The sequence below is a fragment of the Rhinatrema bivittatum genome, chromosome 6 (genome assembly GCF_901001135.1).
Source record: "Rhinatrema bivittatum chromosome 6, aRhiBiv1.1, whole genome shotgun sequence".
Classification (NCBI taxonomy): Eukaryota; Metazoa; Chordata; class Amphibia; order Gymnophiona; family Rhinatrematidae; genus Rhinatrema; species Rhinatrema bivittatum.
The window spans coordinates 46,604,475-46,617,245 of NC_042620.1; the positions used below are offsets into that span (position 1 = coordinate 46,604,475).

General features: G+C 37.3%; 1 protein-coding gene across 1 annotated transcript in view; it reads left to right on the forward strand.

The window, feature by feature from the left end:
* Nucleotides 1-12,556, forward strand: part of SLC35F5 (solute carrier family 35 member F5) — a 122,515-nt gene extending 109,959 nt beyond the window's left edge. The window contains exons 15-16 of the mRNA XM_029605351.1: nt 2,897-2,988; nt 7,987-12,556. Coding sequence (XP_029461211.1) covers nt 2,897-2,981 — 85 coding nt within the window. The 3' untranslated portion in view covers nt 2,982-2,988; nt 7,987-12,556. The remainder of the gene's footprint in view (nt 1-2,896; nt 2,989-7,986) is intronic.
* Nucleotides 12,557-12,771: the final 215 nt, after the last annotated feature.

Sequence of the window (12,771 nt, forward strand, 5' to 3'; positions counted from 1 at the left end):
ATCTTCCAGTCTTGCAAGGTCCTCCTGTTATGTATCACAATCCGCTTGTGATTTAATTACTTTGAATAATTTTGTATCGTCCGCAAATTTGATAACCTCACTCGACGTATTCCTTTCCAGATCATTTATATATATATATATATATATATATATATATATATTTATTTATTTATATTGAAATGCACCAGTCCAAGTACAGATCCCTGAGGCACTCCACTGTCTACCCTTTTCCACTGAGAAGATTGACCATTTAATCCTACTCTCTGTTTCCTTTCTTTCAACCAGTTTGTAATCCATGAAAAGGACATTGCCTCCTATCCCATGACTTTTTAGTTTTCTTAGAAGCCTCTCTTGAGGGACTTTGTCAAATGCCTTCTGAAAATCCAAATCAGCATTTTCTGATCACTTCTTCCAGTTAGTTCTATGTTGATCTTCACCTGATGAATCATCCAATGGGTCTTGGAAGGTGACATGTTTTTTCTTGTTCTTGGAAAATGATGGAGACTACTCATATATATATTACCCTTTTTATAATCTATTTAATCTTTTTGAAATTTGACCAACTTCATTTGCTTGATGTCTGCTTTAAACTTATCCATTTGAGTCTGGAATTCAGTTAGAGAGCTTGTGTAATTGTCTGCTGATTCTTTTTCTTGTAGTTCCATAAGAGATTTATCTATTTTTTCCTTTAATTGAGTGGAAATTAACTGTGCCTTTTCAATGATCAGAATCATTAGGTCTAATGAGTATTTGTTCAGGATTTTGTACCAGTTCTGTATAAAATCAGAATCTTCTTGATATAATCTTGGTTCCTTCTGAATTTTAAGTCCTCTCGGCATCCATCGCATGCGGCAATACTCTATGTAAGTGTCTGCATGTGGCTCTGTTCTGAATTGTCTTTTCTATAAGATGGCAATGGAGCTTCACTATGGATGTATTTCTGTATTTGTATGTCCAAACAGTGGAGGTGCGGCCAACAGAGCTTGGAGGCATGCTATGTCATGAGCTGCTAAAAGAAATAAATTAAAAAACAAAAGCACTTGATTAAAGTATAAAAACCAGGGGGGGGGGGGGAAGACATATTCAATGAGTAGATACAGAAGTTACTCTTGCTGTACTTCCCACCGAATAAACAGCTAAACTAACCCAAGTAAGGGAAAGAGCACTTTCCCTAGCAGGTCCTATGCTATGGAATACCATGCCGGTCGAGATCCGCTTACAAACAGACATCAAAGCCTTCAGAAAACACTTGAAAACATGGTTATTTAAACAAGCCTACAACAATGAGAAAGGAGAGTAGTATACAGTGACAAAGAGAGAAAACAAAAACGATCCGCAGAACACTCATGCACTTTACCCCAACCTGCACGGGTATATAGTCCACCTTTATTTTTAAAATTTTTAAATATATTTGCTCACAATTTAAAACATGAGACAATAAAGAATGGATATGATAGAACATAACACTCACAACTATGAGTAATTATAAACGAGCTATGTTACCGTATAGTCTTGGCACTTGTTTAGTGATAGATCTTATCTGTTTTCCAATGTTAATATTGGTGCCTTCCTGTAAACCGTTATGATGGTACTTAACTTAATGACGGTATATAAAAGTTTTTAAATAAATAAATAAATAAAACCTAAGCCAACGAGGCACGTAGGATCCTCATAGTTTGTTATATGGTATAGTATTCATTGTTAGAGGATCTTTTGGGGTTATTGATTTTCCAGTTAACACTAGGGTACAGCTTAGTACAATTCCTACGTAGATAGCACCTGAAGGAAGACTAGTTTCTGTGCAGCCTTTAATTGTAAGATTCATGCGGGACTTGCTTCATCTCATGCCTCTACTTCAAGCTTCCCACCAGAGTCATAGGACATTAATGTGGTTTTCACCCAGCTGATGAAGTCATTTTTGAGCCTCTGGCCTCCAGCAGGCTGAAGTACCTAACCTGGAAGGTCCAGATTTTGGTGATTGTCACCTCGGTCCAAAACGTTGGAGAGCTGCAGATCTTAATAGCTTATTCACCGTAAACTAAATTTCATAATAACAGAGTGGAGCTCCACACGCTTTTTAAGTTTATGCTTAAGAGTGCTGTGCTTTCACCTTCCTAGGACAGTCATTCTACCAATATTTTTCCAAGGTCATGTTAACAAAGATATGAACAAGCCCTTCACACTTTGGATTGCAAGCAAGCTGTCACCTTCTGTCTGAAGTAGACTACAAATGACCCAGCATTTTCTTTGTTTTTACCCAAATAAGCCTGGGATTGCTGTGGCCAAATGGTCACTGTCTAATTGGATATCAGATTGCATATCATTCACTTATGCCCAAACTGGTTTGACCTTGGGAAGACATGTCAAGGCTCATAATGTCCGAACCATGGTTCCATCGATGGCCCATCTCAGGTCAGCTTCTATTTAAGAGATATGCAAGTCTGCGATGTGGAATTCAATCCACTCATTCATATTCCATTATTGTTCTGATATTGACTGCTGATACAACACAAGTTTGGATTAATCTGCTCTGCAGGACCTTCTGAGGGTTACAACTCAACTCCTGCCCCCTAAGACACATTTTTATTTTTTCAGGTTGTCTTTGTTCAGTTTAAAGAATAAAAAAAAAGGTTGAGAGTTTAAACCTGCCAAAAACTTTACTTGTCCTGTTGGTAGGCGGTTTTCCCAGTTTATTTTTTGTTAATGGCAATCCTTAGCTAGGGAGTCCCCACATGTGTGACTGCTAACTCCTTGTCTTCAGAGAACACCTGTTACAGGCAAACAAAAATTGTATTTCCCTTTTTAAATTGTTTTATTTCTGATAAGATGTTTTTTAATTCTTTTTTTCATCTGCTATGAAACAAATTCTTAATGTAATATGAATCCTTGCTTTAAGAACTCCAGAGGACAGTGAGCAGTGTGAAAGTCTCATTCCTGTGCACAGTGTTTCTCAGGAGAATGGAACCAGCTGCTGTTCGTAGATTATGGGTAGGTAAAAGCTGAAGTTATTTTCCTTCAAAATCTGACTGCACTATGAGTCATTTTATTAAATCATTTTAACTTGGAATTGAAAAAGTCACAGTACAAGTAAATGTGCACTGTAAATCATGTGTACATTTTCTAACCTCAGTTTCTGAGATTTCATAACCAGAGTAAACAAGTCAAAACATTTGTTCATAGAATAGCTTTTTTCTAAAAGAAGTTTTTTATATTATTATTATTATTTTCATTAAATTAGTATTGTGTTTACTTTACAAATGTGAACTATTTCAGAAGTTTCCTTTCTTCAAAATCTTTTTCTCAATTGTGAACATATCTTGGTTAAGATCTAAGGAGCTATCTATTCTGAATATCAAAATCTTTAAGAAAACCCCATTTTACATCAAGCCGAAAGGTAGTTCTGACCAGAGTGGTTTACATTACTTTTTCCTTATCTTCTGCATATCCTTCCCCTTCACCTCTGAGTTCACAATGCCACTTTTGCTCTTGTTTCTATCACTAACATATCTTTAAAAAAAAAAAGTCTAGTCCCATTGTTTTATCGTATTTGTTATTTTTTTCTTCCATTTGAATTTTTACATTACTGTCTACTTTCCCAGCTTCTCTTACTTTTCCAGATAGTGTTGGCTGTCTTCCTCTTTCTGTGATCTCTTGTAGTTATGAATGTTTTTGGTTCTTTTTTTTTTTTTTAACTTTACAGCTACTTCTTTAGGAAACCATAGTGGCCTCTTTTTCCTCTTTCCTTTATTTGCTTTCCTAAGAAAAATGTTTGTTGCCCTTATAATACCTCCTTTTAGTTTTGCCCACTGCTCTTCTACTTCCCCATCCAGCTAATGACTGCTTGAGGTACGTCCCCATTTTAATAAAGTTAGTTTTCCTGACTTGTGGGACCCTCTCCGTGGAATGAACCTTTATCTCCTACACTCTAATATTCAATCACACCATCCAGTGATCACTGGATCCCAGATGCTCGTCCACTACAACATCAGGTAAACATCAGGTCCAGTATCTTCCATAGGGGTTCCGTTACCAGTTGACAGAACAGTTCTTCCTGCAGAGAATCCAGGATCTCCCTGCTTCTAGAAGACACTGTAGCCAAGATGACCCAGTCAACATCTGGCACATTGAAATCCCCTAGCATAGCTCCTCCCCTTGCATAGCAAGTTTATGAATAGCCTCCATAAAATCTCTGTCCATTTCTTTTGTCTGTGATGGAGGTCTGTATATTACAAAACAGAGTCAAGGTGGATGAATAACGATCTCATATAAGAAAGTATAATCTGAACCAGCAGAAATTCAAGTAGCTTTTATTTTGGAACAGTGGTGTTCCAATTAGACATCACTTCAATGATGTGTAAATATTGTAGAAAAAGGTATAAACAAGCTTTTACTCCCAGACAGAAGGGATATCAACTAAGTCCCCTGACACAGCCATGTTTCGCCGGACGGCTTCCTTGGAGGGACCAAGCTGAAGAGAATACAGCAGACACTCACAGGAACACCTTAATGCATCTGTCAAAATGGCACCATTTTTTGAATTAAGAAATGAATGATTTTTATCTAAATTACTTCCTTGTGTTTCTCTGCCAACCAGTGTGTGTAATTCAACCCCCTAATTAGTGAGCTAGTCTATAAAATGAAACTTGAAGGTTGGGGTGGGGGGCTAGGGTCCTTTCTCTTCTACTCTTCCTTTCTAAATCTTTTGATATGATCTTGACATAAAGCAATGAGAATGCTTTGAAAAAATGAGAAATAAGAACTGTTTTATCTTAAGCATGAACTTGGATGTCTTTCTGAAGACAAAATAATTTGTATGTGATTTGTGGGCTATTTGTTTTATGTATTATTATTTATGTATGTTTTTAATTTGTAAACTGCCACAATTGATGGAGTGAGTGGTCAACAAATAATTTTAAATACATAAACATAAGCAGTAATTTATTTATTTATTTTTAGTTTTTATAAACCGACGTTCCTGTATAAAATACATATCACACCGGTGTACAGTGAAATAAAACTGTCGCCACATGGGCGGCTTACATTATAACAAATAACATAAATAACATTATAAATACATACATTTACATTTTACATTTTAACAGATAACATAATTAATAACTAAATAAATAACATTGTAAACAATTAACTGATAGACATAAAGGAGTAAGATGGAGCTTAAAGGAGCATAAATGAACTGGGGGAGATGAGGAGATTACAGTAAACAATCGAAGTTGATTAAGATTCAAAAATGACAAACGAAAAAGCAATGCAAAATATCCCTTTTTCAAAAATAAAAGGAACAAAAGCAATTAAGAAAAATATCCCCCTTCAAAATAAAGTCTCAGCAGTTGAAGTCCGGCCAGAAAAATTACCTGTTTGTAGTTCATCTGCTCCTTCAATGGATACTTCAAATTACCATTTTGCCAATATCTCTGCCAGTTCCCCCAATCTATTTCCAGTTCACCTAGACCCTCTAGCACTTCATCCTGAACCCCTACCATTTCACCCAGACCTTCCACCCCAAAACTGCAGACAGCAGACAAGTCCAGTTTCATTTATTTATTTATTTATTTATTTATTTATACCGGCAACCGTTTGCACATCGTGCCGGTTTACAGATAACTTACAACAAGGATATATAGGCAGAGCCTTTACAAGGAACAGTGTATAACATAAACTCAAAAACAGTGCAAATAACTAGATAACTTGTCAGTCAATTAACAGATGTAAAAGTGCATGAATAAGTTTGGTAATATATGCACATATATCTCTTACGAAATAGCAAACACTGCACATACTTCTGCGCTGCACCCCAGAATGCTTCTTGCCTCGCCCTTTTTTTCTATGGGAACATTTTATAAAAAAAAAAAAAAACCCTCATCCATGCATACATTCTCTTTACACTTGTATATGTTATTTTTACAATTGAAACGCCTATGAAAATTTACTCCTAAGTGTAGAGGGAGAAGTGCTGAGCGTTCAGATAATCCTTGTACGGAGGGAAGACTTTTTCTTGGGATCTTTGAGAAAGCCTCCGTGAATAGCTAATTGGTGAATTCAAGTGCATTCCAATACATGAATTTGTCTAAGATATTTCGAGAGATTACAGTCTCGTAATCTATTTTATTTAACAGCACAGCAGCTTATCACTGCAAGCTTTACGATAGAAGACCACTGGAGGCAGGAATAGGCCAGAAATAACTTTTTCTAACAAAAATGTACAATTCATCATCCAACAAAAGAAGTTTGGATTTGACCTGTGGAGAAAACAGAAAACATTTGTATTTGCATGATTCAAGCCAGGATGATCCTCTGTCTTTATAAGCTTAAAAGACAGCCCTGCTTGTGACTGATCAATTAATGAATGAATGCTTAATATGTACATTTTTAAAAAGTCAATAGGAGTGTTGATTTTGGCTGAATCAGAAGCCACTCTTTGGCTAACAAGAGCCTGGATTTATCAAAATGCACTAAATATCACATGCGATAGGAAAAGGGGTATGTTTTATGGTAATAGGCAGTTTATCACAATTTGAGCTAATACCTATGCGAAGCACTATTTTAGTGGAAATTGCGATAACCTTTTCGCATTTTGCGATGTGCCAGAATTGTATTTCCTACATACAATCACTGGGGGGACCATGTTTGAGAGAGAGAGAGAGAGAGATGTTACCCAGGTAGAGAGTCCATCAAGCTAGGTTGAGAGAACATTGCACAAATCTCATCTTTGGGTGAGTTTCCTCACTCTGAAGGTCATCAAATCTTCACAAGAGTGCACTGTTCTGTTTGTATGTCTCACTTTGAATGTTAAAGTGGCCGCTAACCCCTACACTAATACCTAAACCTCACCTCGAATTACTAGGTGGGCCTCCCATAGAGATATAAATACCTATCTAGCGTGAGGGCATTATGGATTCTCTCTCTCTCTTTCTCTCTCTCTCTCATATATATATAGCTTGGCTGGCTCTCCAGGAGCTCCAAACGACATGTGCGAAAACCGTCGCAACCGTGATAAAGACCTATCGCACAGCTTTACGCACATGAAAAAGGTGTAGTTAAAACTTGCTTTAAAGCCATACGATACGGCTTTGCAAAAGTGTGAGCCCAGCCCACTTGGCCAAAATTCCTGCCCCAGTATCCTCTCATTTGCATTGCACCAAATGATATGGTGCTTTCGCATGCGTTAAAGGTGTTTTTTGCATGCGAAAACGCCGTATAGCACTTTGATAAATGACCCCCAAGGTATGGTATAATATAGCACTGAGTGGGACCTTTGAGTTGCTCTTATTGGCCATACTCAAGAAGAAAGGCTATTTAAGTGAAAATGGAATAGTTTCATGAGCAATCATGAATATGGTAGTATAATATAGCACTGAGTGGGACCAAATGCACAGACGAGGAGTTAAAAAAAATAATCCCAATCTGTGCACCACCATTTATCCATGGGTTTCATAATTCAAAGCAAATAAAACAAACGTAAATTTGGATTTTCTGACTGAATTGCAGTTTACAAACAAAAGTATTGAACTTCAGTCTTAGATCCTGTTAAAACTAGTTGATTATGGACCAATCTAGTAATTGATAGAGAAACAAGAAACAGATTTTTATTACTCATAGATTTTTCCCATTGCCATTAGGAAAATAAAACTCAATTAAATAGAAGTCAGTAGAATGGAATTACTACAATTTAGAATGAAAAAAAAATATTACTGTTGAAGAATACTCAAGTATTATAAGCTTGTAACTGCATCTCATAGTTTTACACTGGCATAAAGTATTATATAAAATGTGTATTTAAAATCATTACAGAAAATAACACAAGGTCAGAATTTGAGGATATTCATTAATCATTCAGTCATAAATTCCATGGTACCTCGGAGAAACCCAATTCTCTTGTAAATGCATGCCCTTGTGTATGTATTGTAAAAAGTAAGGAGAATTGATTTTTTGACCATTTTTATATAAGTTGTTTTAATTTTTTCTTAGGTGACAGATGAAGCACTATTCAGCGAAGAGACAATCTCCTGTGAAGTCCCGAAGGAAGCATATTTCAGTGCCTATTTCTGAAATTTATTATTTTTTTAATAGAATGTAGGGAGCTTCTGTTCTTTGAGGCTCTAAAATATTTCTTTCCTAGTACTTTGTCATCACCTGGTTTTGTAATGAATTTTTTGACTACATACATATCATTACAACTTCAGGAGATCCGAAAACATCCAAACAGCCAAACCTGCCTTATAAAACTCAAATACTGTCAGTCTGGTCATTTAGTTCAGATTGTTTTTGGAGTTGAATACTGGAAGAAAACTGAAAAAATATATTCCAAGTGAAGATGTGCAAATATGTTTGTAAGCTGAATTTTCTTGACCCATTATCAGATAAATGGTGATTTATGTATAGACGGTTGGTACTAAATATATTTCTTTCTGTGCTATATAAACTCCACTGACTATGGTGCAAGAAAACAAAATTATTTTAATTTGAGTAAATCCATTAAAACCAAATCTTAACTCTTGTAATATATAATTTACCTTTGTAAGGTTCTGGGATCCTGCTTATACTGTCTTATCCTGTTCATAAAACCTTAGGAAAATATTAGGTGCCTTATGTTTTATAAATCTATGATGCCCTGTAAGATAAAGCTATGTTTTCCCATCCCTCTCCTGGATGTACACCCAACCAGTCAGGTTTTCAGGATATCCATAATGAATATACATGAGATAGATTTGCATACCCTGGGTCTCCACTGTATGCAAGTCTACCTCATGCATATTCATTGTGGCAATCCCAAAAATGCAGGAGAAGATTAGGAAACATTGAGATAGAGAACAGTATTAATATAAAGAGATTCGGTATGTCTAACGGTTATAGCAGAAGGAATTTAAATCAGTGGATGTGCTTGGAGTACATTTTTTTTACATTTACCACCTTATCTAAATTGAGTTGTTACTAAAGCAATCACAGAAAAAATGTAAACTGAAAATAAAATTATTTCATGTGACGTACTGGAAAAATTAAAACTACCTTAACTTTTTTTTTTTTTTTTGCATGCAAAAATGCTTCTGATAGAAAAGGTCTCTAAAATTGTGGATATGTTTATGGCTTCTGGATCAGTGTTTCCAAACTCTCCCCTGGGGGGTGCACCTATCCAGACAGGTTTTTAGAATAACCACAATAAATATGCATGAGCTATATCTGCATCCATTGAATACCCAATGTATGCAAATCAATCTCATGCATATTCATTACAGATATCCTGAAAACCCAGCTGGCTAGGTGTGCCTCCAAGAGAGACGGTTGGGAAACATTGTTGTAGAATATCTCAGACTTGCTATTTCAGTGTTTTAATTTGGAAAAGCCTCATCCGAAGAGAAGGGATTTGTATGGTCTCGGATCTCATTGAAAGCATTCTGTCATAATTTTTCTCTTGGTCCTGTGAAAGGTATGGCGATCTGCAGATTTTTCCAGTAAATTCTCACCTTTTTTCTGTTTTTAATTTACCTGAGACAACTCTCTTTTCCATGTAATTCCTATTTTGGGTTTCTGTTTCTTTATCCCATGCATACCATTTAGGCAGCAATTCACCAGTCATCACTGTGCATTTATTTATTTCTTCTATTTATTTGCCACCTATTCACAAGTCATGCATATAAACAATTAACATCATCTAGCCAAATTACAAATTGTCTGCACAATATGTTGGTGTAGGGAGAGGCATTCAGAGGGTTAGTAGTGTCAAAATGAGGCCTTTTCCAAACTAGCATGCCCAGCCTCGGAGTCTCCCACCCACTGCTTCAGTAGTAACCCGTCTTAACTAGGAAAGGAATCCAAAGTCTCCTGCTTGGTGGCATGCAAGTGTTTAAATCCTTAAGCATTAGTTTTCGACTTAAGCAGCATTTTCATAATTTTTGCCCATAGATAGCAAATCTGCAACCATCTTTCTTCTCTTCACACACTCCTGAGAATTAATCTGAGCATGACAAGCATAGGTGATAGTAGCACTTGAAAAATGGAAGGCTGGAAATGGATGCATTTGTCATTTCAAAGGACTGAATATTGGCAGCTTTGCTAGACATTTAGCCATGTGCATCACTGGCACTGTCATAGACTGTTTTATAGACTGGACATATCTATAGTTATTGGGCAAGAATGTTCTCCTTGTCAAGATGAGCAGTTGCCACTGAGAAAGGAACTGAGCAAAGCAACTTTCAGATGATATAGGTTCTTCCTGCAGGCCAAGAATATATCCCCTTCCACTAGAAAAATATTATACAGTTCTTTAGGTTTTTGGCTTAAACTGGTCCCTTTGAATATTGCTCCTGGCACTCTTGTGGCTAAAATTATGTGCGCTGCCAATGGTGTGCCTACATTTCCCCATAGGGAAAAGGGCTGGAAATGGAGACAAGGCAGGAGCAGGCCAGAAAAAGTGAGCCTGCTTTCCACCACTTTAACACTGCAGTTTTCAAAGGAAACCTCCATGGGGAGTTACCCTATTTAATCTTTATTAAGGATCAGTAAGGCTGTGACCTGTGATTGGACTCTGAGAAGGATCAAAGTACCTTGTTCATTTGGAGTATAAATAAATAAATAAATAAATTTTGTGACCGTGCATGTTGGGGTAAGATCTGCTCATAAATTTGCATTGAAATTTTCCAGGTGAGTGGCCTGGAATGGACTCAAACTAACCTGCAGAAAATGATGCCCTCTCTGTTGTGCATACTTTTTAAAACACGCTTATCCGAAGTTCACATAAAAGTATGCATGAAATGAGCCAGGGACTGTTTCATAGCAGCTATTTCCGTGCCGTGGCTTTGAAAATCAGATCCTTGGTACATGTCACCTAATTTAGCTTAATAATGTACCGTGATCGTCATGACAATTCACCGAAATGAATTTGATCACTTTTTGGAGATTGGAAAACCCAGGCAAAACCAAAATCAAACAAAGAGAGCTCACGGCAGGGGTGGTATTTGGCGGTCAGGTATGTTTGTGCTTTGTTCTCTTTCAGATTGTTTTTTTCATTGCGCTGCCGCATTAGCTCTGAGACAGTTTGGGGAAGTGGGAAGTAATTCCCTTTCAGTGCTTAACTTTGTCCTCCTGTGAGGAGTAATACCAAAGGCACTCTCTTCCAAGTTAATATTGTGGTATGTTATTTAGGAGGGCCATTTCACTTGTCTCTTAGTTCCAATTTATTCTAAGAACAATATTGTCATGAGAAAGTCGCCCGAAGTCCTTGGGTAGGAGGGGTGTATTTTAAATCCCAGTAAATGGAAACAGGAAAGAATTCAGCAAATGCCCACCTCATCCTTTTGATTCTGTTACTTTATTTTCTATAAAAAATGACCTCTAATATATTGCACCATGTAATATTGGAACTGCTATAATGCAAATCTGATTTCACAGGTGTTGGTACAGATCACCAACCATCTAAATCTCCCTTAGATAGGAGAGTTTAATGCATTTTAATATAAGAAAATAATAGAAGGGATAGTTATACTTTTAGTTCAAAATAATATTGAGTTATACCATAGAAAGGAAAGCCTTTCCTTACGCACAAAGGGGTAAATTTTAAAAGGTGCGCATGCTCTTCCCGGCGCGCTCACGTGGACACGCCAATTTTATAACATAAGCGCGCATGGTATAAAATCCCATGGCCGTGCACACATGCTCGCCGGATTTTTATAATCCGCACACTCATGTGTGGGTGACGAGCGCAGGGGAGCCCAATTTTGTAAGATTACGTGCGGTGATGCAATCGGGCCACCTCAAGTTCTCTACTCCCTCCCTCTTCCCCTCTCTCTTCTCCCCACCCCCTAAACCCTTTTGCCTTCTTTTTTTGTTTTATTGCTTACCGCTCTGTTGGAACAGAAGTATCTCGTGCGCGCCAGCAGTTGGCCGGCATGTGCTTCCCCGGCACAGCGGCAAATGACCGCTATACCAGCCGCCTCCAGCCCCACCCCCCTGGACGCCTTTTTCTCTGGGCCCGGCACTTCTGCGCACAACTTTAAATAAAACAAAAATCCATACTAGAATTCAGGAAGGCCTGGGGTAAGCACAGAGGATCCTCAGTTAAGAAGGTGTGAAGGAGAAGACAGGAATCAACTGGGTCATAAGGTAACTCAACAAGACTTAAATTGGGCAAGCTAGATGGGCCTTATGGCTTTTATCTGCCATCTCTGTTTCTATATAAGTAGTTAAAAAGAAAATGTTCTTTTGTTGAGAAGGCTTCACTGATTTCTGCAATGGTAGCAGATGTTATGTGCCCCCTGGAAGAATTACCAGAAAACCCCAAGCTCTCCTGGATTCCCCAGCTGCTCTGTTTCATTATCAGCCTGCTGATTTTAACCAGAGATTGGATGCTTTCCTCTTGGTGGCTTAAAATGTGGAAACCTCTTGATCTTCAGTTGTTTTGATTGACCAGGTTGTTTAAACAACTACGTTGCTTACATCTTAGTGTGGCTAAATAAGTCGTTTTCTACGGTTATCCACACGTTCTTGAATCTGAGTAGATTTGCTAGTAAAAAAAAAAATAGCAAAGGGTCATCAACACGAGAGTCCTATTTGTTGCGGGAAATGTTATTGATTGTGAGATGCAAAATGCAAACTTTTCCACAAGCATAAGTTGGTATCGGATGTTTCTAAAGTGGAGAAAACCCTTTGTGATGTCATTCAGTCTTCTGACCTTTTATTATAAATCTCTCAATTTAAATGAAAATCTAGTCTTATCATCCATTCATTCCTGTAGCAGAGTTATTACTAGGAAGGGGCATG